The sequence below is a fragment of the Nicotiana tomentosiformis genome, chromosome 7 (genome assembly GCF_000390325.3).
Source record: "Nicotiana tomentosiformis chromosome 7, ASM39032v3, whole genome shotgun sequence".
Lineage (NCBI taxonomy): Eukaryota > Viridiplantae > Streptophyta > Magnoliopsida > Solanales > Solanaceae > Nicotiana > Nicotiana tomentosiformis.
The window spans coordinates 104,975,249-104,998,191 of record NC_090818.1 but is presented as its reverse complement, the minus strand read 5'-3'; the positions used below and the strand labels follow the sequence as shown (position 1 = coordinate 104,998,191).

General features: G+C 34.6%; 3 protein-coding genes across 3 annotated transcripts; 1 reads left to right on the top strand and 2 right to left on the bottom strand.

Annotated features, from left to right (window-relative positions):
- Nucleotides 1–3,123: 3,123 nt before the first annotated feature.
- On the top strand, nucleotides 3,124–8,584 carry LOC104086510 (E3 ubiquitin-protein ligase HAKAI homolog). The gene is made up of 4 exons (XM_009590783.4): nucleotides 3,124–3,257; nucleotides 4,247–4,588; nucleotides 6,490–6,548; nucleotides 7,264–8,584. Exons 2-4 carry the CDS (start codon nucleotides 4,337–4,339, stop codon nucleotides 8,444–8,446), a joined length of 1,494 nt encoding a protein of 497 aa, XP_009589078.1. The 5' UTR covers nucleotides 3,124–3,257; nucleotides 4,247–4,336; the 3' UTR covers nucleotides 8,447–8,584.
- A 357-nt stretch (nucleotides 8,585–8,941) lies between these two features.
- LOC104086508 (reticulon-like protein B12) lies at nucleotides 8,942–12,125 on the bottom strand. Its single transcript, XM_009590782.4, has 4 exons — nucleotides 11,765–12,125; nucleotides 11,312–11,492; nucleotides 9,482–9,693; nucleotides 8,942–9,396 (listed from the first exon to the last, which is right to left on the bottom strand). The coding sequence occupies exons 1-4, from the start codon at nucleotides 11,829–11,831 to the stop codon at nucleotides 9,227–9,229; spliced, it is 630 nt and encodes a 209-aa protein (XP_009589077.1). The 5' UTR covers nucleotides 11,832–12,125; the 3' UTR covers nucleotides 8,942–9,226.
- A 5,128-nt stretch (nucleotides 12,126–17,253) lies between these two features.
- LOC104086507 (OVARIAN TUMOR DOMAIN-containing deubiquitinating enzyme 3) lies at nucleotides 17,254–22,637 on the bottom strand. Its single transcript, XM_009590781.4, has 8 exons — nucleotides 22,488–22,637; nucleotides 22,138–22,309; nucleotides 21,191–21,278; nucleotides 20,031–20,094; nucleotides 19,607–19,712; nucleotides 19,452–19,506; nucleotides 19,043–19,096; nucleotides 17,254–17,786 (listed from the first exon to the last, which is right to left on the bottom strand). The coding sequence occupies exons 1-8, from the start codon at nucleotides 22,507–22,509 to the stop codon at nucleotides 17,649–17,651; spliced, it is 699 nt and encodes a 232-aa protein (XP_009589076.1). The 5' UTR covers nucleotides 22,510–22,637; the 3' UTR covers nucleotides 17,254–17,648.
- Between the last annotated feature and the right edge of the window lie 306 nt (nucleotides 22,638–22,943).

The following is a 22,943-nucleotide window of genomic DNA, read 5'->3' as shown; positions in this document are numbered from 1 at the left end:
AAGTCCTAATTGATTTTAGATCGAGTGAGCCTATATTAGTAGAGATTTACATTACGGGCAAGCCTATGGTACCAATTGCATGCATGTGACTTCTTTGTGAGAGTGAAAATTTTTCTTTGATATACGTGAGTTCTTAAATTATATTTGATCATGAGATTCGAATGTGTGGATTCAACTTACTCTCTTGTTCTTGTTGTGAGGGCACATGACTTCACGAGGGATAGGTGACGTTATTAGACTTCTCTGTGATGTTGGGTGTTCAAGCCATGAGTGCATTGTGATATTAAGTCGGTTTTTGATGCTAGAATTGTTATAAACATGTTATTTTTGTTGTGAATATTTCTTTTAAAAAATGGCATAGGTAAAGGGGAAGTGTATGTGATTGCATATACTCTAGCTTAATTGTTGCTATCAACTGTGGTCATTCGTGTAGTGTGCTTCAATTGTGTAAATGTAAATTGCTCAAGAATAGTGTAATATGTTGGTTGACTCGAGGACGAGCAATGTTTAAGTGTGGGGTAGTGATGTTTGGCTATAAATATATATTTTTAGTGCATTATTTACCTTGCATTTTAATGTTTTAGTGATTAAATATGCTACGTTTGAGCCTAATTGTGTCATTTTATGTGTAGGATTGTTGAAGGATGAAAATGCATGAAGGTTGCACACATGGACGTCAAAGATACACAAAAAGAGCACCAAAAGGCAGAAAAATTAGACCATGCGCCAAAGTGGGCGATGCCTGGTCCTGGTCTAGGTCCACCGGGCGCTGGAGAGGGTGACGCCTCCTCTAAGGCGCGCTGCACACTAGGTTTCGCGAGCTCTAAGGCCTGGTCCTTTCCTAGTTCATGCATTAAATATTTTCTACTTGGATTTGGGCTTGGGGGACTCTGACCCTAACCTATAAATACCCACTAAACGTGCTTAGTATGGGGTTGGTCAATTTTGGAGGCAAGAAAAGGCAAAGAAATACAAACAGAGCACGGAATTCATCATTCTTCCATCTTCCATCTTCCATCTAGTATTCAGAGCTCTTATGTTTAAAAACAATATTTTGAGTATTGTCATGAACATGAGTGGCTAAGAACCTCAATATTCTGGGGTTATGGGTTGTTATTGACTATTGTAGTCTGATTCTTGATAATATTGTTTGATTTTATCATATTAATTTGTTTATCAATCTTGCACTTAATTATTCTATTGCATAGCTAACAATAGAGTACTATCTATAAATTTATAGTTTAACTCGAAAGTGGGAACTATAGATTGTATATAAGATTGAATAGAGTAAGTTCTTGAATTTGGACATCGGAGAATAGATTCGCGATTAGGATAGACATATTCTAGTTGCCTTACTTGGTTATTTTTGCAGGAAATACACATGTGTTCTTGTTAATTTTGATTCAATAGACATATAGTCTTAGGTTGGCTTGGATAGGTAAGCGAAGCGTCGAAAGAACTTCGCGAGCAAAATAAACCCTGCTAATCAAAAAATTAGATAAATCAAGTGATTAAATCAATCGGAAGAACGAAATAGGAGAGACATTAATCACATAACTCCGGAATATTCCCATCTCATTGAATTCTTTCTAAGTATTTTTTTGCTCTACTTGCGATCTTATTCTCTTAACGGCTTATTAGTTCGTAGTAATTTAGTTAGTAAAAACCAAAATCATCTACCTCAAAATCTCTTGAACAAATAACTCGTAACTAGTTTAGTTTAGCAGTAATTGATCATAAATTCTCGTGGGAACGATACTCTCTCATCACTTTATTACTTGTCGATCGCGTATACTTATGTGTGCGTTTGGACCCAACATGTACATATCGTATTGCAACTCCTTACACTTTTGGTGGTGGAAAGCAAACTATTTAGCATCTATTTTTTTCGTTGCTTTTATTGGGTAGTACTAGACTATTAGCTTATTCGTGAAGGTAAAGTAAGATCATTAAAACAAAAGTACTAAGTTACTTACTGTGCAAATTTGGAACACGTCGGCTCACGTTTCTTACAATAAGGTTAAAATAGAAAATTTGTGTGAACTAAAGACTGCTAGCCAGTCACTAACATGAATCAATGTGATCCAATCATTCAGAGATTTCAAAATTCTAATATTTAGTTCTATTAAACTTCTTTACTGTATGTAAAAAAAACTTATTTACTGTGATTGTTTTGATGTTTGTCTGGTCTAATAGTGGCAAGTGGATAAAAAAATAATTATTCATCCATATTATCTACTAAAAAATGGGTTTGAATAATGAACTTTATAAAATTGGGTCAAATATGAATAAGATACATATTATCTACTTAAAAAATGGATAATTTGATAACGAGTTTAACTTTTACATTTGTAAAGATTCAAATTGGGTCTTCCTCAAATTTGAGAGACTAGAAATTCTCTCAAAAGTGATCACATTCAAGAAGTCATCAATAATATGGCTCATATTATCCAATGATTAACCCATTTTCTATCTAAATTAAATATGGGCGATCGAATATTTTATCCATTTTCGCATTATCTGTTTTGACCCGCCTATATCCGACCTGACTCAGCCCGTTTGCCACCCCTAATTGGTCTCGAGTCGAAAAGACTGCTACTATAATTTACGTCTTATTGTCTGAGTTCACCGGACCAATTTACATTGTGCTTACTGCTTAGTTTTTTTTATTGAGGAAGAATATGAGTGTTCATATTGGCAGAAGAAAAACGAAGCAGCAGCAGCACTGGTTTTGCCTGAAATTGCCACCTTTAGGCTAAAATATAAATATTTAAATTTGTTTTGGCTAAAGTCTAAATAAGGGTGTTAAAAGCGGCTACTGGATGTCATTTCTACAATATTGTGAAATGAGAATCCTCTCAAACCTTTTGGGCCCAAAAATGTGAGTCAGATAATTATTGCGCAGGTTACAAATTTAGCCGATCGGCCAAAAATAATTACGTGCATTAGTCACATACACAAAAAATATAAACTGAATAAATAAAATATGTAAATTATATATTAATATATATGGCTATTATAATTAAAAGCGGCTATATAATGTAATTTTCCTTTAATTATATTCTCTCTAATCTTGTATGAGTACCTTGTTACACGAATCCTGAAACTGGGCCAATCTAAATTGCTTTTCCAGACGGTCAAACGTAAAGGCCCATAAATAACTAAATTGCAACGGGGGTTTGTTGATTTTCCATAACTGCAAATTTCAACTTTCAGCAATCAGCACTGAACTAAGGGACGAACAGCTCTTTTCTCCGGTAGCATCTCAACCCTTTAACACACACATAGATATACAATGCTAATACGTATATTCTTTTTTATCTTCTGAATTTTGTTTCTCATTCTGATAGTTGGGATTTAAATATTACTTAAATTTGGTGGCTTAATAGTTCATTCATCATCATTATTTGTCTCAGAAATTTATGTATTTATTACAGTTTAATTCAATTGGAATTGAGAATCGAATTTGAAATATCTAGTACTTACCCGAAGTAGGGAAATTAGAAATTTTGGTATTTTAGGGTTTATATGTTGTTTTTGTGATGTGGGTTTGGCAGCAGAAGCCCCTTTTTAATGATGCATTAGGGGTTTCCTTGAAACCCTTAAAATATTCTTTCAATTATCGAGCCTGAGGTTAGAATTTATATGGGTACTAGTTAGAAAGCTTGTTAATCACTTTTTTCTGGACAACTATTGTTTCTTATAACTTACTCATTTATTTGCTTATATATGGACCATTGCTTGATCACACCTGCATACAAGAAGTATGCCAAAAAGTAGAAAACTTTACAAAAAGATAGGATAGTCACCCAATCTTCTATACAAATAGGAATCTCGTAGTGCCCCAAAAATCGATACGGGGTAAGTGGCTACTCCTCAAGTGTACAAAATCATTTTCTACTTCTTCAAAAGCTCTCCTATTTCTCTCCCTCCAAACTGTCCGCATAAGTGCTAGAGGAGCCACATAGTAGGACTTCACAAAAAATGCACCACTGTTTCACGCCCCCCATCTCCATGCATCACGACTATCCTGAGTAGTATTTCGTTTGTGGAGCAATTCTACCAACCCTTGAAATTCTGCAACCTTTCTTGATTTTTTTTATGGTATTATGCCATGCATATCTTCTCTGTATTTTCCAATTTTATCTCTGTCCTCGAAGGGATATTGATCTGATACATGGTGATATTCATAATTGAATTTTATGGAAATAATTTTTTTTTTTAATTAATTATTACTTCCCTGCAGAGATACCATCGATTTGTTATTTGAGTTGAAGAAGTCATACTGGTTTAGTGGGTCTGACGAGGAAGGTGGAGAGCAGAATACTTGGAAAAGATGCTTCAGATCCGGCTTAGCAAACCAGCCAGTGAGAGTGGTGGAGGTGCTAAGTCTTTACCTTCAGACAGTATTACAGTTGCTTGTCCTGATCACCTTGTTTTAGCTGATCTTCCTGTAGCCAAGAGCCTTGGTTCAGCAAATACTGCTTCTCTGCTCAAGACTGTTGGCCGCAGGTCCCGTCGCCAACTTGGTGAACGAGTACATTTTTGTGTCCGTTGTGACTTTCCAATTGCTATTTACGGACGTCTGGTGAGTATAGAATGTTCAGCTGCTTTTTTTGCCAACTTCATTGTTGTTATACTGGTCCTTGGGTCCTCTGTCCCTGAGGTGCAACGTGTTTTCAGTCAATGATATTCCTACTGTTACTGCTCTATACCGATTCCACCAACAAATGAGATGCTAAGACCGGGCTACCTGCTGGCTGCTGCTGCTACTTAATACAATTTTTTTTTTGATAACCATGAAATCTCTAAGGGCAAGCGACGCATGGTTCGAAATTCGGTGGATAATGGGCCTGCCTCTTTTGACCAACAAAAAGGAATTAGGAGCCCGTTTGGATTGGCTTTTAAGCTGGTCAAACCAGCTTTTAAGTCATTTTTTAGCTTATTTAGGTGTTTGGCAAACTTAAAATCTGTTTAAAGGTCAAATGCTTTTAAGCCAAAAGATCCAAAATAAGCCAAAAGTGATAAGTTGGGTAATTCCAACTTTTTTTTAAGCTTAAAAGCCACCCCTCTTTGACCAAGTATTTTATATTGCTATCCCTGATACTTATGTATAATTTCCAAAATACCCCAATCTTTTCTTTTCTCCTTTCCTCCGCCATTTCCAATCTCTGCCTTCCAAATTCCATAATCTTTTCTTTTTCTCCTTTCCTCCGCCATTTCCAATCTCTGTCTTCCAAGTTCCATCTCTGTCGAACTGAAGTCCTTGGTGCCTTTTGTTTTTCTTTAAGTAAGTCTTTGGTTGCTTATTTTTTGTCAAACAGATAAATTAATTCTAGTGACTCTTTTGGTTTTGGATTCCTGATAGTGAAAAATGAACATCGTTTTGTTCTTTGTAGAGTTATCTATTTCCTTTCTCGTGGTGGGTGACTTTGGGTGGGGAAGAATGAAGCTTTTAATTGAGACAAAAAATAATTTATATTTGAATTAAGTTCAAATTAATTTTAGTTAATAACCTGCGTTTCTTTCGGTAAGTATAAATACCTCTTACTTTCAAGAAAATAGAGTTTAGCAATCAACTTGATTTGAGAATCTACACCTATTCATTTGTTTTGACACCATGAAAAAAGAAAGAAAGAAAAGACAGTACAATTGGTTTAGTCTTGATAGTTTCAGGGCATTTAAGTCATTTTAACAGAAAAAGTATTTATGAGCATATTTTTTTCAAATACATCAACTTCTTATTTTCAGCTCCAGCACCTTTATCCAAACACATAACTGCTTATTTAAAAATTAAGCTCAAGCACATAAAAAGTACTTTTAAGCACTTTAGGCTTAAAAGTTACTTAAATTAAGCCAATCCAAATGGGCTCTAGGTGGTCATATTTTTGGTGCCAACTTCAGTTACTGCTTGATATCACTCTCACACCATCACTTGGTTGAGAAAATATTTTCCCTTGTAAAATTTCTAGCATAATATCTTTTACATGATCCCAAGAACTCAAGGGGAACCAAAGATGAATTTTGAATTTTCAACTCTATTTAAATTAATTCCCTTTCAAGGTAGGGGTAAGGTCTGCATACTCACTACCCTCCCCAAACCCCACTATGTGGGATTATACTGGGTATGTTGTCGTTGTTCAAGAATAACAGATTGTCTATGTCATATGTTGTAGAACTTATTTTTGTTTCAAAGGTTATGCATTTATTGAATAAATTATCCTCTTTCATAAACTAACAGGTTAATGCGTTTCCTATTGTCTTGTTGTGTCAAATGTGGCAGTCTGGCAGAACTTTATTCTTGCTACTACGAAACGGTTGTATGCCGTAAACTAACTGGGTTATGCTTTTAAAAGCTAGTGTATGACATATGGTGAATGTTATCAATGTTATGAACGGATTAAGAAACAGTATCAATGTTATGCATTTACATTTACATTTCACAACTATATTTTAAGTCAAAATGACCTTTACTATCTTCTTTTGCAGAGTCCATGTGAACATGCCTTCTGTTTAGATTGTGCCAGGAGTGATTCTCTCTGCTACCTGTAAGCTGTATATCCTGTTTCTCTCACTCTTAAGAGTAAATTCTATAGTCTTAATGATAAATAATTATGAAACTATATGCCTCATATTAATTTGGACCACATTAAAACTGGCAAATCGAAAGAGGAAGGCAAACGATATAGTGATTTATAGGGATTCCACTGCTGGTAGAAGCATATGCTACTATAAGGTGTATGTTTTAGCTCTTGGCCGTTGTATATAAACCTAATTTCGCATCAAATTTGTCAAGTGACGTTTCAGTATCATGTCTCTATTGTTTCTTTTTTGTTCCCTGTGTTTTAGACTGGCGCATTGACATCTTGGGTTTTCTTTGTCTAATACAATGTCAACTTGAGCTAATTGTTGGAATAACATTTTATTAGAAATTCTTTTCCTAGTTAGATAAATTTTACTCCTATTAAGAGCTTCATCAGCCGTTATTATGGTAGATGGTTGATTTTAACTCTCTGGGTCTTCCTCTCTCAATGAAGTAGATTATTTAGAAATTTGGAAATCTCATCAAAACGAATTTGAGATTGTCGTGATAAGCAACACCCAGAGAATTGTCATGCGCCCCTTATTAAACTCTAATTACTACTTAATTGTTTGAAAGGAAACTAGGTTGGTTAGTTTTGCCCATCTTCCTGTTCCATACTTGTTTTGTCAATCTAATGAGTACGAAATGAACTACTTTATTTTTTTCTTTTTCTGATTCAGCTGTGATGAACGCATTCAAAAGATTCAGACAATTAAATTGATGGAAGGGATCTTCATCTGTGCAGCTCCGCATTGTCTCAAGTCCTTTCTGAAGAAGATTGAATTCGAATCTCATATTCATGAGAACCACGGTGATCTCCTTCATCAAACTGCAGAAAAAGATGGAAACGTTTCGGAGTCTGCCAGTGCTAGAAAACCTGCTGCCTCTGATTCTACAGTGCAAGCACCACCTAGGCCCCTATTTTCTCCTAGTTCAGGTTCTCAGGTACATGATCGTGAAGACAAAGCTCATCATTCTCAAACTAGAGACCAACAGCCTCCTAGGCTTGTCATGCAACCAAAGCCAACACCACCTTTCGCTGGGTCAATCCCAAATCATCCATTAGAGCAACAGTCTGATGGTAATCCTCCTCCGGGCTTTGAAAGACCCGGCAGCCAGAACCGGTTTCCTCAACCAGGTTTTGACACACAGGGCGCATTGCGGCCAGAGCCAGGTCAGTTTCTGGACAAGCAACAAGGGATTATAGGGGGTTCCCCTTTCCCTGAATATCCTATGCACATGTCCCAACCTCATGGCTTTGCAGTGCCTATGAGTTCGAATCCAGGTTTGGCTCCTCAATTTGGTTATCCTCAGTTTGCACCCGATGGAGCCCAACCATTTTATGGTGCCCCGTTTGAGATGCCTAGGCCAGACTCAACTCCTGAAATGGGATCAGAACAAGGGTCTTTGCTAGGTTTTCCACCCGGCGCTGCAGGAAATATGAATTTTGCAGAAAATTACCCTCGACCATGGAATATGGGGCAGCCGGTTGGGCCTTTTGAGCCCACTGCAGTTCAACCTCCTGGGGATGGTTTTGTAAATGCCGCTGATCCTCAAGGAAGACCAGTATTTTTCCAAGGAGACTATGGAAGGAATGCCGGTGTAATGCCCTCAAACCTGCCACCTCCACCTTCAGTCAACCGAGGATTGGAAGGCGGACAGAGTGGAAATTCAATGGACAGCAGAGATAGCAAGGGTATATTGATGCCACAACCTATGGCCCTTCCGCCACCCCCGCCTTTACCTCATCCCATGTCACAACTTCAAAGAGGAGGCAGGCACTACTCTGATGCTAGTCATGATGGACAGGGCTTTGGTTGGCAACACGAGAAGCGTGATAGTTATGGAAGCAGCCAGGACTAGTGATGTTCTTATTGTTCCTTTATCTTTCTGTTTGTAAGAACAGTGCTCATTTTGTTTGCCTACACTGTATGTTATTGTCCGAACTGTCAACATCATTTTACTAAAGCCAAAAGGCTGAGTTCCCTGAGTTTTGCCCAACATGAATCGCATTCTGCTTTAGTAAGTTATTCAAGATTCTGCTGCTCCTAAATTGAGGCTAGCATCATGTTTTCTTAAACATCCGGCATATGCATAATTTCCTTTCTGTTACTGAATTACCATGTAAATACAACAATAGTAATTTAAGCAAGCAGCAATTACACATTCATTGTTTTGTTGCATGAGATTAAAAAAAGAAGAAAATGGGTTATTTATATACAAATGTTCTTCCAGGATGCTTGAACATTCAATGGGCAAATGATGTTGCAAGCTTACAACTTGGTTAGACCTTAAAATGATTTGCTTCGCATGAAATGGATGTACATAATCAATCAATCAACTATACTTCAATCCGAATTAGTTCAAATCAGCTATATATCAATCTTCTGTATCCATTTTTGAGGAAACGTACACAGTATATGTGCAAATTACAATCTCTCATATTTTGGTGCCCCTCAGAGCACTTGCTCTCCACACTTCACTTCCGATGAGAAAGAAAGAGAATGGGAAAGAAACCAAGATATATGGCAAAGGCTATAAAAACAGACCCCAAACAACCTTCCCCCCATCCCTACTAAAAATTTTAAAAATAAAAAAGAACAAAAAAGTTGAAAACAACTTAACAAATTCAGAGAAAATGGTTTAGCTTAATTTCTCCTTTTCCAAAATCAATCTTTGAACCTTGCTAACACACACTGCATCAAATTTATAATAGAAGTTCCGCAATTTCCTGTATGCCATTAACACACATGCATCAACTTGGTCTTCATACTTCTCATAGAGTGCAGGGACTGTAAGAACAATCACAAGGCCTGCAAAGAAAGGAATTCCCAAAGTCAATTTACTGTCGTCAAGAACTCTTTGCTTCCCGAATTAAGATTAATCCGATTAACTTACTAGTGTAGCCCAATGTGAGGAAATCGGTCAAGCCCCCAAGCACAGATACCAGCGCCAGTCCAACAGAGACCTTAACAAACATATTTGTGTCTTTACCAAGGGCAATATTCTCAGATGCAGACAGCAACATGTTGATGTGATTGCGGATGAAACAAGCTGCTTCATTTACCATTTCTTCAGAGAGATGCAGATGCGGCAGAGGTGGAGCAGGTCTATTGCAATTTTTTAGGAGAAGGTTCAGTTACAAAAAAACGATGACTATAACTCGAGAAGGTTCATTATTAGCAAAGGTGATAATAATATCATAAACTACTTTCTGGATGGCATTAAAGGTCTCAAAAAATATGAAGAAATCTAAAAAATATCATGCTTTGTGACCTCGGTATGCTACCAGTTTGCGGTTGAGGATTACTCTCATTCGATCTGCAAGCAGATGACTTTCTTGTGAGACATTTTACTTTCCCATCCTTTTTTTTGTGTTTTGTTTGTATTTCTCCTACCTTTACATCAAAGATACTAATCTAAGTCCTTGTCCAAACAATACTACCGACATCTATATAGTTTCTAAAATATGGAACTATCAACTGATTTTTCTCTGGAAAGCTGTTCTACTATACTGCACTAAAGAATTTTAAATTTCTTTGCACACCATTGGCCTTGGGAACTGTTGGAAACTAGAGTCCCCACAAAGATAGCATGTTTTGGAGGGGTTTTAGTGCTTAACACAGGATAATTTTAGAAAGGGGACTTATAAATTTTAATAGGTGCTACGTGTCTGAGATTTTCGGTATGCTAAGTCTTCGTGGAGTAAAAGAGACGATGTGCAAGTCCATGAGACAATTATTATGATGTTGGAAGAGGGAAAAAATCCAGAAAAGGACACAAGTCCAGAACAGTCTTCACTGTGTATTACTTGGGTGATCTCGAAAGAGAGAAATCGGTAAAGCTTTGGGGGCAGAGAAAACCCTCTTAATTGTTTTACATACTTGTGTTTACAGCTTTTAGCATTTTAGCATTATTTTACGTCATTACAGAATATAGATTTTGACAGATTTTGTTGGATCTCTGCACTTTGAATAGAGACTAAAACATTGGTATGTAATACATAAGTCCCCTCCCCACCCCCACCCCCACCCCCACCCAAACTGCTGAATTAATGAACATATTAATACTTATCAAGAAAAGTTGGTCCTAGATAGTCGAACATATAGTAATAAGAAATGAAACAGCAATGAGTCCCAACGGAGCATTATTAGAAGTGCCTGTGCCACTTAATCGAAGCTTTGTTTCATATAGCATTTGGAAACAGCTCGTATCAGCCTCCAATAGAACCACCCCTCCACCTTCCCCACCCCCACAATCCCCAGGGGATCACAAAAGGATGAAAGTTCTTCTAGATTTCAAACAGTGTAAAATCATTTACTTTTGCCACATGATTATCACTTGCTTCCTTCCTTTTCCAATTTAGTGAAGTATGTATTATATCAGATGAGGATAGCCCAAGTATAGCAAATGAATATCCAGTGAATTGTGTTTCTGGATAAATAACCAATCCAATATGGAAAGAACTTAACTCCTCTCATAGCAATCGGTACACTTTAGAGCTGTGCAAACTCTAATCAACATGGTGTATTTTGAGGACCCACATATTTCGATTTAGTTACTTGTGCCAATGTTGATCATACATAAAACAAAGCTCATCAAAGCTCTATATCATAATTGAGGGATGTGAGATCATAAGACACATTTATTTTGTGCTACTCATTCAACCACATGCAGCTAACTGAAAAAATCATAATATAAAAGAATTTGCAAAAGATTGTTGTTTACCTGTTAAGAATTGCAGCTGATTTAGCCCATAGAAACAAAATGGTGAACAGCAGCAAGAAAACACTTGAAACTAATGATAGGAGTGTATAACCAGATATCTCAAAGACCACCCAAGCAAACAATGTAATTACAAGAATTCCCACTGTCACATCTTTTCGCCTCCATAGAACAACATCCGCAACTGTTTCAAACAAACTACAATTGAATCAAACACAAAAAAATGACCAAGAAAATCCTTTAATCACAAGAACAAATTTTTTATCACAAATAGTTAGTTGACCATTAGCTATAAAAATCTCATCCATCCATAACAAGAACTCATTTGCATTTGCAATAAATATGTCAATCAATTTCCAGATAAACCAAATTATGAACTTAAATTCTTCATTAAACAAGCATTGACATGATCAAGAATTTTGCCTTTATTAAAGGATTTGAATTAGGTGGACTTACCAAAACCTCCTCCAAGGATCTGATGAAGACTTCTTTGTCTGTTAAATAGCCTATCATTTGAACCCATTTTTCAACCAATTTATAAAAACTAAGAAAAACCCAACTCCGAGAACTCAAGTGAAAACAACTTGTATAACAGAACAGAGAAAAAAGGTCACAACTTTGGTATCTTTAGTCAAAATTAGTGTATAGTTCATCACCAAGAATCAATCTTTTTTACTTTTCAGTTAGATGCAAATGGATGAATATTGAGATATGGGATTAGTGGCACTCAGGTTACAGCCTAAAAGCATGAAAACATACTCATGACTTTTATTTTCTGCACTGTTTTTTTAACCCCAAAGAATAAAAATTTGTTTATAAAAGTAGAAAGTGGGGGCTGGCCGGTTTGAGGAAGTTGCCTTTGGGACTTGATTTTTGGGAAGTAAAAGGAAAAGAAAGAAAAAAGTGAAACATCAAGCATGAGGTTGATCTTGGAATAGAGTCGTTTTTAGTATGAAGTGTTTTACTTCCAAATAAAAATTTTGAAATGAATTTAAATTACAGTCTGTTTGGATGGTTGTTACAATATTATTTTTTAATATATCGTATCATACTGAATTGTATTTATTATTTTTGTTTTATTTTAATCTATATAATATTTGGACAAATTGTATTATTTTTCAATATTTCATAATGTCACACATACAAAGAAAAAACAAAATATGAGATAAAGTAATTATTAAAAATGTCGTATGAAGAGTAAAATAGAATTATAGTAAGGACAAGGTGAGGAAAAAAAAGGTAAGGCGACTATATCAAATCGATCGTTATGTGAAGGGAATTTCATGTTATGTAACCACGAATTTAATAATATAATATATTAAAATTAAAATTATAATCAAAATAATATTATATTTAAAGTAACAATTATCCAAGCAAACTATTAGTAGAACTCTTTAGAGTTTACCAAACATGGAATAAGAAATTAAAAAGAAAAAAAGAAAAAGAAATATATGAGGTTGATGTTTAAAAAAGAAGACAGGGACATTCCTCCTGATTCTCACAGCTAAGCTGTCATGTGGGGCTGCTGATGCTGTTTTCTTCTGTCTTTGTAATAATTGTTCTAGTAAAAGGTTAGTCTTCCTAGTACTTTTCAACAGTAAGGAAATTTGGAGGTAAATGATTTGGATATTGAATGGAATAATTTGTGTTTCAGAAAAAAGAAAAAAATAAATAAAAATAGCTTTAATATTTATAAACGAATAGAGTAAAAAGAATTTTACACTAATATATATTATAATTTGATGTAACAAGCAACTTTTTTTATTTTTCAGGTCAATAATTTTACTTCTAAGTTATTTTTTTGAGTGACCAAATGATAGTAAAAAGAATATACTTTGTCGTAAGAGTTAAATTCGGCTAATATACCTTTTTGAATGATGACTATAATTGTTGATATGATATTGCGGCGGTAAATAAAGGAAAATAAGAAGAAAGAAGAGAGAAGATCAAATTTTGCTTTTTGTTCACGGAGCTTCTTAATATTCGTTACTTAGACCAGCGAAGAGACTGAAGTACAAAAATTTTAGAAAAATAAACAGCATTAACAAAGTTAATTTAACATAAATATAGTATGGAAAAGAGAAGAAAAATTGAAGTCAAAATGGCATGGCACAGCCATTTTTACGGCTGGCTATCCAAAATTAACCACCATCACTAATGTCGTTGAATTCTAGCCATTTTAACTTAAAATATATTAGTAATTGACATTTTTGCCCTTCTTCTTTTTAACGTGCTGTTTATTTAGTTTTTTATTTTTAGATTGCTTCTCGCTTTTCTTTAGAGTACTGTACGGATTTCGCCTTCTTGAGAATATATTCTTCAAATTTCGCTTGGGTTAGGTCAAATTTTCTTCAAATTTCGTCTAGGTAAGTGTTGTTTTTATAGTACCGTCGTTGAATTTTCGTTCTTATTGTTGCTTCATTTGTTTTAATTTTGATTTCCGTACTGTTAGCGTTTAAAATTTTGTGGTATTTTAACATCGACGAAATTTTTTTTTTTTCTCTGTTCAGTAGTTCGTCTTATTTCTCATAATTTTGTCACTCTATTTTTAGTTTTATGTTGTAATCGTTGTGTAATTTTGTTTTGATAAGTTGTTCAAAACAAGTATATTAGAGTGAATTTTCAAGTATTTTGTTGCTCCAGCTGCATTATAGATTACTGGAGTTCTTGTCAAAACTTGAAATCCAGAACAATGCGCTGGACTTCATACTTCAAAATTTAATTTTTTATAATAAATTTAGTTCCAGTATATTATTCTGTAAGTCTGACCTCTAAAGTTTTGTTATCTAGTATTATATGTTGGATGAGTATTATAATATACTGGAGTTCTGTTTATTTCTGATTACTTGTGTTTAATGATAATTTGTATCTGTGTTTTTTTATATGCTGTTTGATTATGTTTTTTCATTCTAGCCATATTTTTGTTCATGGAGTTTTATTTTTGTAATAAATTTACTTTCAGTATATTATACGGGAAGTCTGCCCTCTGAATCTTTATTGTCCAGTATTTTATACTGGATAATTTTATAATATACTAGAGTTCTGTTTTATTTCTGATTACTTGTTTTTAATGATAGATTATTTCTGTTTTTTTTATATGTTGTTTGATTATGTTTTTTCTTTTCTATGCTAGTATTTGTTTATGGAGCTTTATTTTTTGTCCTAAATTTGATTCCAGTATATTATACGGGAAGTTTGCCCTCTAAAGCCTTGCTGTCCAGTATTTTATACTGGATGATTATAATATATTGGGGTTGTGTTTTATTTTTGATTACTTTTTTTTCAATAATATTTGTATCTGTGTTTTTTTAATATGCTGTTTGATTATGTTTTTTCTTTCTACCCCAGTATTTGCTTATGGAGTTTTATTGTTTCTGATTAATTTGATTTCAGTATCTTGTATGAGAAGTCTGTCGTCTAAAGGCTTGTTGACCTGTATGTTATATTGGGTGACAATTATAATATACTGGAGTTCTGTTTATTTCTGATTACTTATTTTTAATGATAGATTGTATATGTTTTTTTATATGCTGTTTGATTGTGTTTTTTCTTTCTACACCAGTATTTGTTTATGGAGTTTAATAGTTTCTGATAAATTTGGTTCCAGTATATTATACAGGAAGTCTGGCCTCTGAAATCTTGTTGTCCAGTATTTTATACTGGATGATTATAAAATTCTCTACTTTGTTTCTTGTATGATGAATCAGAGCATTATATGCTGGAGAATTTATAGTTTTCACATTTCTAATCACAAGAGTCTAGCATTTTATTCAGAACAATAGAGGAACAATAGACATTTAGATGTTTTCTTCTGCTTTGAATCACAGATATTTTCAGTATAAAATGCTGGATATTTGTGAAATTTACATATCAATTGAGAAAGGTTCAGCATATTATGCTGGTGTTTTATTTTTTCACTATTTCATGCAGTATTTTTTTTCTGGTTTTGAATCAAAAATATATCCAGTACTATATGTTGGAGAGTTTGTAGTTTTGACATATCTAATCACAAAAGTCCAGGATTTTATTCCGTGCATTAAAAACTTAGATGGTTTTGAATCAAAGATAGCTCCAGTACTATATGCTGGAGAGTTTGTAGTTTTGACATATCTAATCATAAAACTGTAGCATTTTATTCAGGACATTAGGGGGAACCTTAAAAACTTAGATGTGTTTTTGAATCACAGATACTTCTAGTATAATCTGCTGGAAGTTTATGAGTTTTACATATTAATTCAGAAAGGTCTAGTATATTATACTGGTATTTTATTCTATACCATTTTATGCAGCATTTTTTCTAGTTTGAATCAAAGATATCTCCAATACTATATGCTGGAGAGTCTGTAGTTTTGACATATCTAACGATAAAATTCCAGCTTTTTATTCAGGATAGTAGGTGAATATTAAACACTTAGAACATTAGAGGAACAATAGACATTTAGATATTTTCTTCTGCTTTGAATCACAGATATTTCCAGTATAAAATGTTGGATGTTTGTGAAATTTACATATCAATTCAGAAAGGTTCAACATATTATGCCGATGTTTTGTTTTTCCACTATTTTATTCAATATTTTTTTCTGGTTTTGAATTAAAGATATATCCAATACTATATGCTGGAGAGTTTGTAGTTTTGACATATCTAATCAAAAAAGTCCAATATTTTATTCAGTGCATTAAAAACTTAGATGAGTTTGAAAAGATACCTCCAGTACTATATGGTGGAGAGTTTGTAGTTTTGACATATCTAATAATAAAAGTCAAACATTTTATTTAGGACATTAGGGGAACCTTAAAAACTTAGATATTTTCTTATGGTTTGAATCACAGATACTTCTAGTTTAATCTGCTGGAAGTTTCTGAGTTTTACATATTAATTCAGAAAGGTCCAGTATATTGTACTGGTGTTTTGTTCTATACCATTTTATGCAGCATTTTTTCTAGTTTGAATCAAAGATACCTCCAATACTATATTCTGGAAGTTTATAAGTTTTATATATCAATTCAGAAAGGTCCAGCATATTATACTGGATATTTTGTTCTGCAACTAATTCATCTACCATCAGTTTAATTCTGTGTTCTTTAATGAATCATACATATTCTCGGTATAATATTCTGCAAATTAAATTATATTTATATATTATACAATCAAGCACAACATAAATACGATCTGAATTACAAACAAGAAGAATCGTAGATTAACGCATTGAGAAGAATCATGAGAGCTTACTTCAATCTGTAGATTTGACGCCGCGAGATTCTGTTGAAACAGAGTATGAGTTCATGCTGCGTAAATTTTATAAACAGAGTAGGGGTATTTTTGTGAACAAATTATTTCCGTCCTAATTTAGTGGCTAAATATGGTTGGCTTTTGATTATGTGGCTAAATTTGATTGACCAGCACTAAAAATGGCTAGTTTTAAATTTTATGCAAAATTGAAGGGTGCAAGTTTTACACAATAAAGTTGCCGCCATGTGACCAGGAGGTCATGAGTTCGAGCCGCAGAAGTAGTCTCTTGCAGAAATGCAGTGTGTAATTGCGTATAATAGACCCTTGTGGTCCGACTATTCCCCCAACCCGCACATACCGAAAATTTAATGCACTGGGCTGCTTTTTTTCGCATTATTGTGCTACTAATTAAGTAGAATTTATTCTCATAAGATTGAAAAGTTGTTGGATGGATTGATTCGTTAATGAAATGCATCTCATTCTCCAAGTAACACATCTTTCAACATTCGTATCTCAATTTGTTTTATTTTCATCCGTGAATTGTCTTGAGCAAAAAGGGCGGATTTTAGACCTTTGCGTCGATTATCAAGTGCTATATTTCATATTTAATTGTACAGTAACAGAAAATTTATTACAAGATATTACATTCATGTCTCATATTAATATTCATATGTCCAAAGTAATCTGGATACAACTAAATAATTCTGCAAGTTAATTAATACAGAACAAGGTTTTCCTCTTCATTTTGCTTATTTAATACTATTAGACAGTGAATCTTCGTTCTCAAATACAAAACTAACATGAAAAAAACTAAACACTTCATAAAACAATGAACAAAATTCAAGTATGAGAATTTCATAAATTGTCTCCTACATGAAAAAAAAAATTAAAATCAGTTTTTCTTTTATAATGACTACTAATTATGAAGCTCAAGAAATACATTGTATCATCAACACTTCAGCACAAAATTAATACGCTGCTGGCAAAATTACCAAATATGCACAAAGGTTCTCGGCACAATTAGGAAACCTGGCAAACTCCCTTTGGCTTTAGCAGCTCCTGGAAAGAAACTTGTATACTGCTCAAACTCTGTTGAATGTTCCAAAGATCCTATACAAGTAGGTCATAATGGTTCCGACCACTATAAAGAAGCCTCACAGCTTTCCTGGCCTTTCTGTTTTTTGAACCTTTACGGAACTCAGCTCCGTATTCTGCAATAGGAATGAAACCAGAGCCTCTTCCTCCATGCTGCAGTTCCATTGAAAAATGCAGAAATTCTTAAGCAAACACTAAATCAATCAATATAGAAGAACAAAAGAAAGAGAAGTTTAGGAGTACTTTTATGTGCTTAGATATTATTCAATGGCTAAGAAAACACAGCTATTGACAGCATTCAACAATTACTGAGAAAAGGTAGATAAGATGTTGGATCCAATTATTTTTAGGTCATTAACACAATCACACCTGTTGCAGTTGCAGTTGCAGTGTTGGGGTTTATGGTTGATCCACCAACCAGGTAGCACGTCTTCAAGGTCATAACGACCTTTTCACAGTCACTTCTATTTAAATTAGATGGAACTTTTACCTTGTGTGTTTCTTTTAAGCATTAAATGTTATTAGTGATGTCCTGAACAACATATTTGTATCAATACTTTATTATCACTTGCTTTCTCCCTGCTTCATGCTGTTTAAGAATTATGGGCAAATTGGTTCATTAGTCCTGAGAAGATGAAGGGCGTTTATATTCTTTTTTATTTCTCTGTCTTTGAACTTTACATATATAATTCACTATTGCCAACAGCAGCTTCCACATAAGTTGAAGTGGTACATTTGACTTGATTTTGTTGCCTTATTTATTTCTTTTGAAGGAGCATTAGTAGATCAAATCATTGTATTTTTGTTTCCTTTTATATAAAAGCATCTCCTTGATTCCTTTTAATGAAAAACCCTAAAGGGCAGCCCGGTGCACTAAGCTCCCGCTATGCCCGGGGTCCGGGAAAGGGCCGGACCACAAGGGTCTATTGTACGCAGCTTTACCCTGCATTTCTGCCAGAGGTTGTTTCCACGTTTTAATGAAATACCCTACTTCATAAATTAAAAAAGAACTAGTAGATTAAATGGGGAAAATAGAATGGAAGAAGGAAAAGTTCATGGAAGGAGAAATAGCGATGAGAGTCTACTGCGCAAAGGAAGATGCTGGTGAAGCTAGGATGCAGCTAGCTTGCTTTAGAAAGACCTAATGCACTTAGAATTCAATTTTCTTAATGTATACACTGGGCTATTTTGAATGAGATATCACAGCGCCTACTTTACTTATTGGAAAGGAAAACAGAAATAATTAGACAGCAAGATCCAAAATATTTCAGTCTATACTGTTGATGCTTTGTTGATAGGATGGATAAGACCTCCAAGTGAGAAGTCCAGGTTATGACTTTACCCATCAAAAACAAAAAGTCCGGCTTATGACTACTTCAGAAGTAAATCTTGAAGCAAAGGGATAATACCTCCTGTTCCGGTATGTATACTGTAATTGGCTGGCAACACAACTTTGATAATACCTGATGTAGAAAGAAAAGATGATCTATCAGCATAAGGGAGGCAAAATGTAGCTAAATGGAACAGTAAAGTAGCATGCAAATGTCCCAATTGTGATGTGTGACGCAGAGTATTATCGATGCATTTCATATAGAAACACTATCAGAAACCATCTCTTTCGTGACCCTCACGAAACGAGACAGGAATCAGTGTGGACTGAGCCAAAAAAACTAATAATAGTCCTGAAAGAATGATTGAGAATTTCATAAGAACTTCCCATACAGCAACTAATCATGTATAGCTGGCGGATACCTCTGTGGAGGATAAAGACAACAAGAATATTCAAGATTAGAAGAACAGGGCTAAAAACTTGCTTACCAATAGCTCTGACTCTCCTCCCCAGAAATCAGATCGTCCAATGCGTTGGCAATATCTAACAAAACAAGTCAAAGTATTGAGAAAGGACTCTTATCCGAATCACTAGTAGTATTATCATAAAGTACCTAAAACTGATGAATGAAGTTTCATGTTACCGTCTCAAAGACTCCTCAACTGTAATGGCAATTAAGGCCTCTTCATATTTAAGACGTTCTTTTTCATCATCACAAAGAGCCTCTTTCACAGCCATTCTTAATTCATCTGTTACACAAGGAAAGAACAGAATTTTCATCAACTTCAGGAAATAATCCACACAAAAATGAGAAGAAAACTAATAACTTGCCTCACTGTATCAGGAGTAAATTTTTTGCAGATTACTTAATATGTGGAAGGCATAGTTTCCTAGTGAGAGAAAAATCATAAATGAAAGGGAACTTCGTAAATTTGAACAGTTAGAAAGCTACTATGAGGTTCTAACCTTGTTGGTATAATTTTTTTTTTAAATTGTTGTTAACCTTGTCGGTAGAATTAATGAGTAACACGAAAATGACTGATGAAATCTGCTGTGGATAATATTACCTGCATCCTCTCTTTCATCTCGAGGGTTAAGTTTCACACCTTTGTTGAAAGCCATCCCTTTTACCTGATTTAGAAATAACAGAAATTCCTTAGAGAAATAAAGTATTGGTTCCAAGGCACTAAAATATTTTAGGTACAAATAGCATGAAGTACAAAATGTGAATAATCCACATTTATCAGATATTTGATTCATAGCGCTCTGATTTTCAGATTTTTACCATATGTGAAGAGAATTCAGAGTCATCAACTTTTCATAACCTGAACGATAAAAAGATAAATGAATTCTAGGAGTTCCTTCATGATTGATGGGATTGTTAACTTTCAGTTCATCCTGATAGAAGGATACTGGATTCAGATAGTTTTGGTTTCTTATGTAAATCCTCAAAGTTACGCTGACAAGACCCTCCCTTTCGGGCCTTTCGGGAACAAAGAACCCATGATAGGTTAAGGTAGCATATTCTTATTCTTACAAGGATAAATGTGAATGACATGTTACAGCCTACACAAGATTATACCTCCTGAATACTGCAATGTGCATAGTGGGAGCCATAAATATATGTAACTTATAAATTTACAAAAAAATAAGGAAAGAGTGAGATCCATAAATGCATGTTTATACATTTTTATTTGTCAACGGAATTGTGGTGGAGGCTGTTTAGTGTCATTGATAACTCCTTGTTAATCCTGTGTGAGAGCACCACTGAAGAAATCAAATCAGGTTTTCAGGGATTTTTGCTAGCAGACTGAAGGCAAAAAATTGTGGCTTTCTGCCTGATTAGCAATGATTTTTGTATTTGGCTAGACGGAAATGCAAGATTATGAATATCGTTTCAAACGCCTGGCAAAAGACGTCTATTTTGCTTCTTTATGGACTACAGAAGATGGTCCTTTAAGGTGTGGTGCATGTGGACCTTCCGCAGCGTTGGAAGGCACTGTCAATAAGATGACTTGGCAGTTTCTTTCGGTTAGTTTAATTTCTACTCTTGTTAGAGGAGCATGCTTTCTCAAGTTTGTATTTCTTTCCCTTTCAACGAATAAGCAAAACATTCTAAAACCATGACCATTAGGGTAAAGAGACATGTAAAAGTTATAGCAATAAAGCTATGCAGTCAACAGCTTTACATGAAATTGATTTCGGAGGGAAGGAATATGCTTCGTACCAGAGCACGAAACATACAGCGGCCATCACCTGTTACTCTCTGTACTGAATAACGTTCTACTTTCTTTAAAGCTGGTGAACCTCCACCTCTACAATAAAAATTTGAAGAAAAAGAAAGGTACACAGAACACACAATTGTGAGATCAAATTAAGCACTTCATTCGAACAAAATTAGAATCTATATAGACTTAATTTAGGTAATTCTCAAGCCCTTCACTGTCTTAGGGTAAAACTTGGGGACAACATATTAGTTATTAAAGGCTATTTTACATAGTATTTGCTTTGATGTAACTGTGTCAAACAGGTGTACCATGGGTACAGGTTCTTCATGGAGATTCTTCAAATTACACTAAAAATCTAAAAACTGCACATACTCATATACGATAATTACAGACACTCGTATATTATACGCATACATATACAAGTCCATGCAATAGATGTCGGATACTTAACACACATGTATGATACATATCGGTATACAAGTCCATGTAACATAGGTTGAAGGCATGTGTGTCACAAGGAATAGGCCTCAACCATTAATATATAGTATGAAAAGATTGAGTTTAAGTTATATACACCGTCAATGTAAGTAATTTTTCACACTATCAGGCTTCCTAAAGGATATGCCTCCTTATGACTATGTTTCTCGGATTCTCCGAAAATGTCAATGGGTGCTTGTCAGATCCTCCAAAAGTAGAGCAATTTTGGAGGATCCGACACGGGTGCGGCGGCATTTTGGAGAATTCGCGTAACATAGCCTTATAATGTGAGATTCTTAATTTTGAAAATAAGACAGGTCACTAAAAGTGACCTGACGGTATAAAAATTCATTACACTGATGGTGTATACAACTTGAAGTCGAAATAATCATTCTAAGCAATAACAAAATGTACCAACACAACTCAAGATAGAAAAACCCCACTAATTAAAAAAGGAGGAGAAATTTACAGTGAGGGTCCTATTCTAGCAAATGATTGATGAACAGTGGCACCAGAGAAAACACCAAAGAGGTTTAGGCCTCTTTGCTGAGGCCTGTAACTGGAATCAGAAACTGAAGCAACTGGAGAAGCAACCAGCTCAAACTGCGCCAGTCCATGTCTCAGCTCCTCCAGCACCACCTCTGTACCCATAATTTTCAAAATAAAATCAAATATCCATCAATTGATTACACCTCAGTTACAAACTAATAGGGTAGACATATTAATGCACTCTATTTACGCGCATTTCATTCTAGTACTGAATAATTTTTAAGTGTAAGAGAGCTACTAAATAATTTTAAGCGTAAGAGAGCTAAGTACCATTAGAGGGCACGGCGGCCATGAAATTCAAAGCAGATTAATGATTACTCCCAAACTGCCGTATCACCGGACGGCTAGTGCTTTTTATCCTCTCTTTTTTTTTCTTTTTTTTTTTTCCTTTTTAGGTTTTAAAAAAAAAGTTTTGAGGAATAACGGTGAGTAAGATATAGCTGAAAACCTTGAAATGATTTTTTTTTCTTGGAGTACATTGGAAATACTCACTCTGTAGTCTGGTCCATGGCTCAATTTTCTTTTTAGGGTGTGTTTGGTATATTTTCTTGGAAAACAAGTAGTAATTTTACTCATTTTTGGTGTTTGATACGCAAATTAAGGAAAATAACTTCTCAAGAGTATTCATAAATAATTTAGATACAATAAATATGAAGCCATAAACTTTCGAACCAACAACCTTCCGAACCCACAAATTCCATAAACTTCCAAATCGTTAAACTTTCC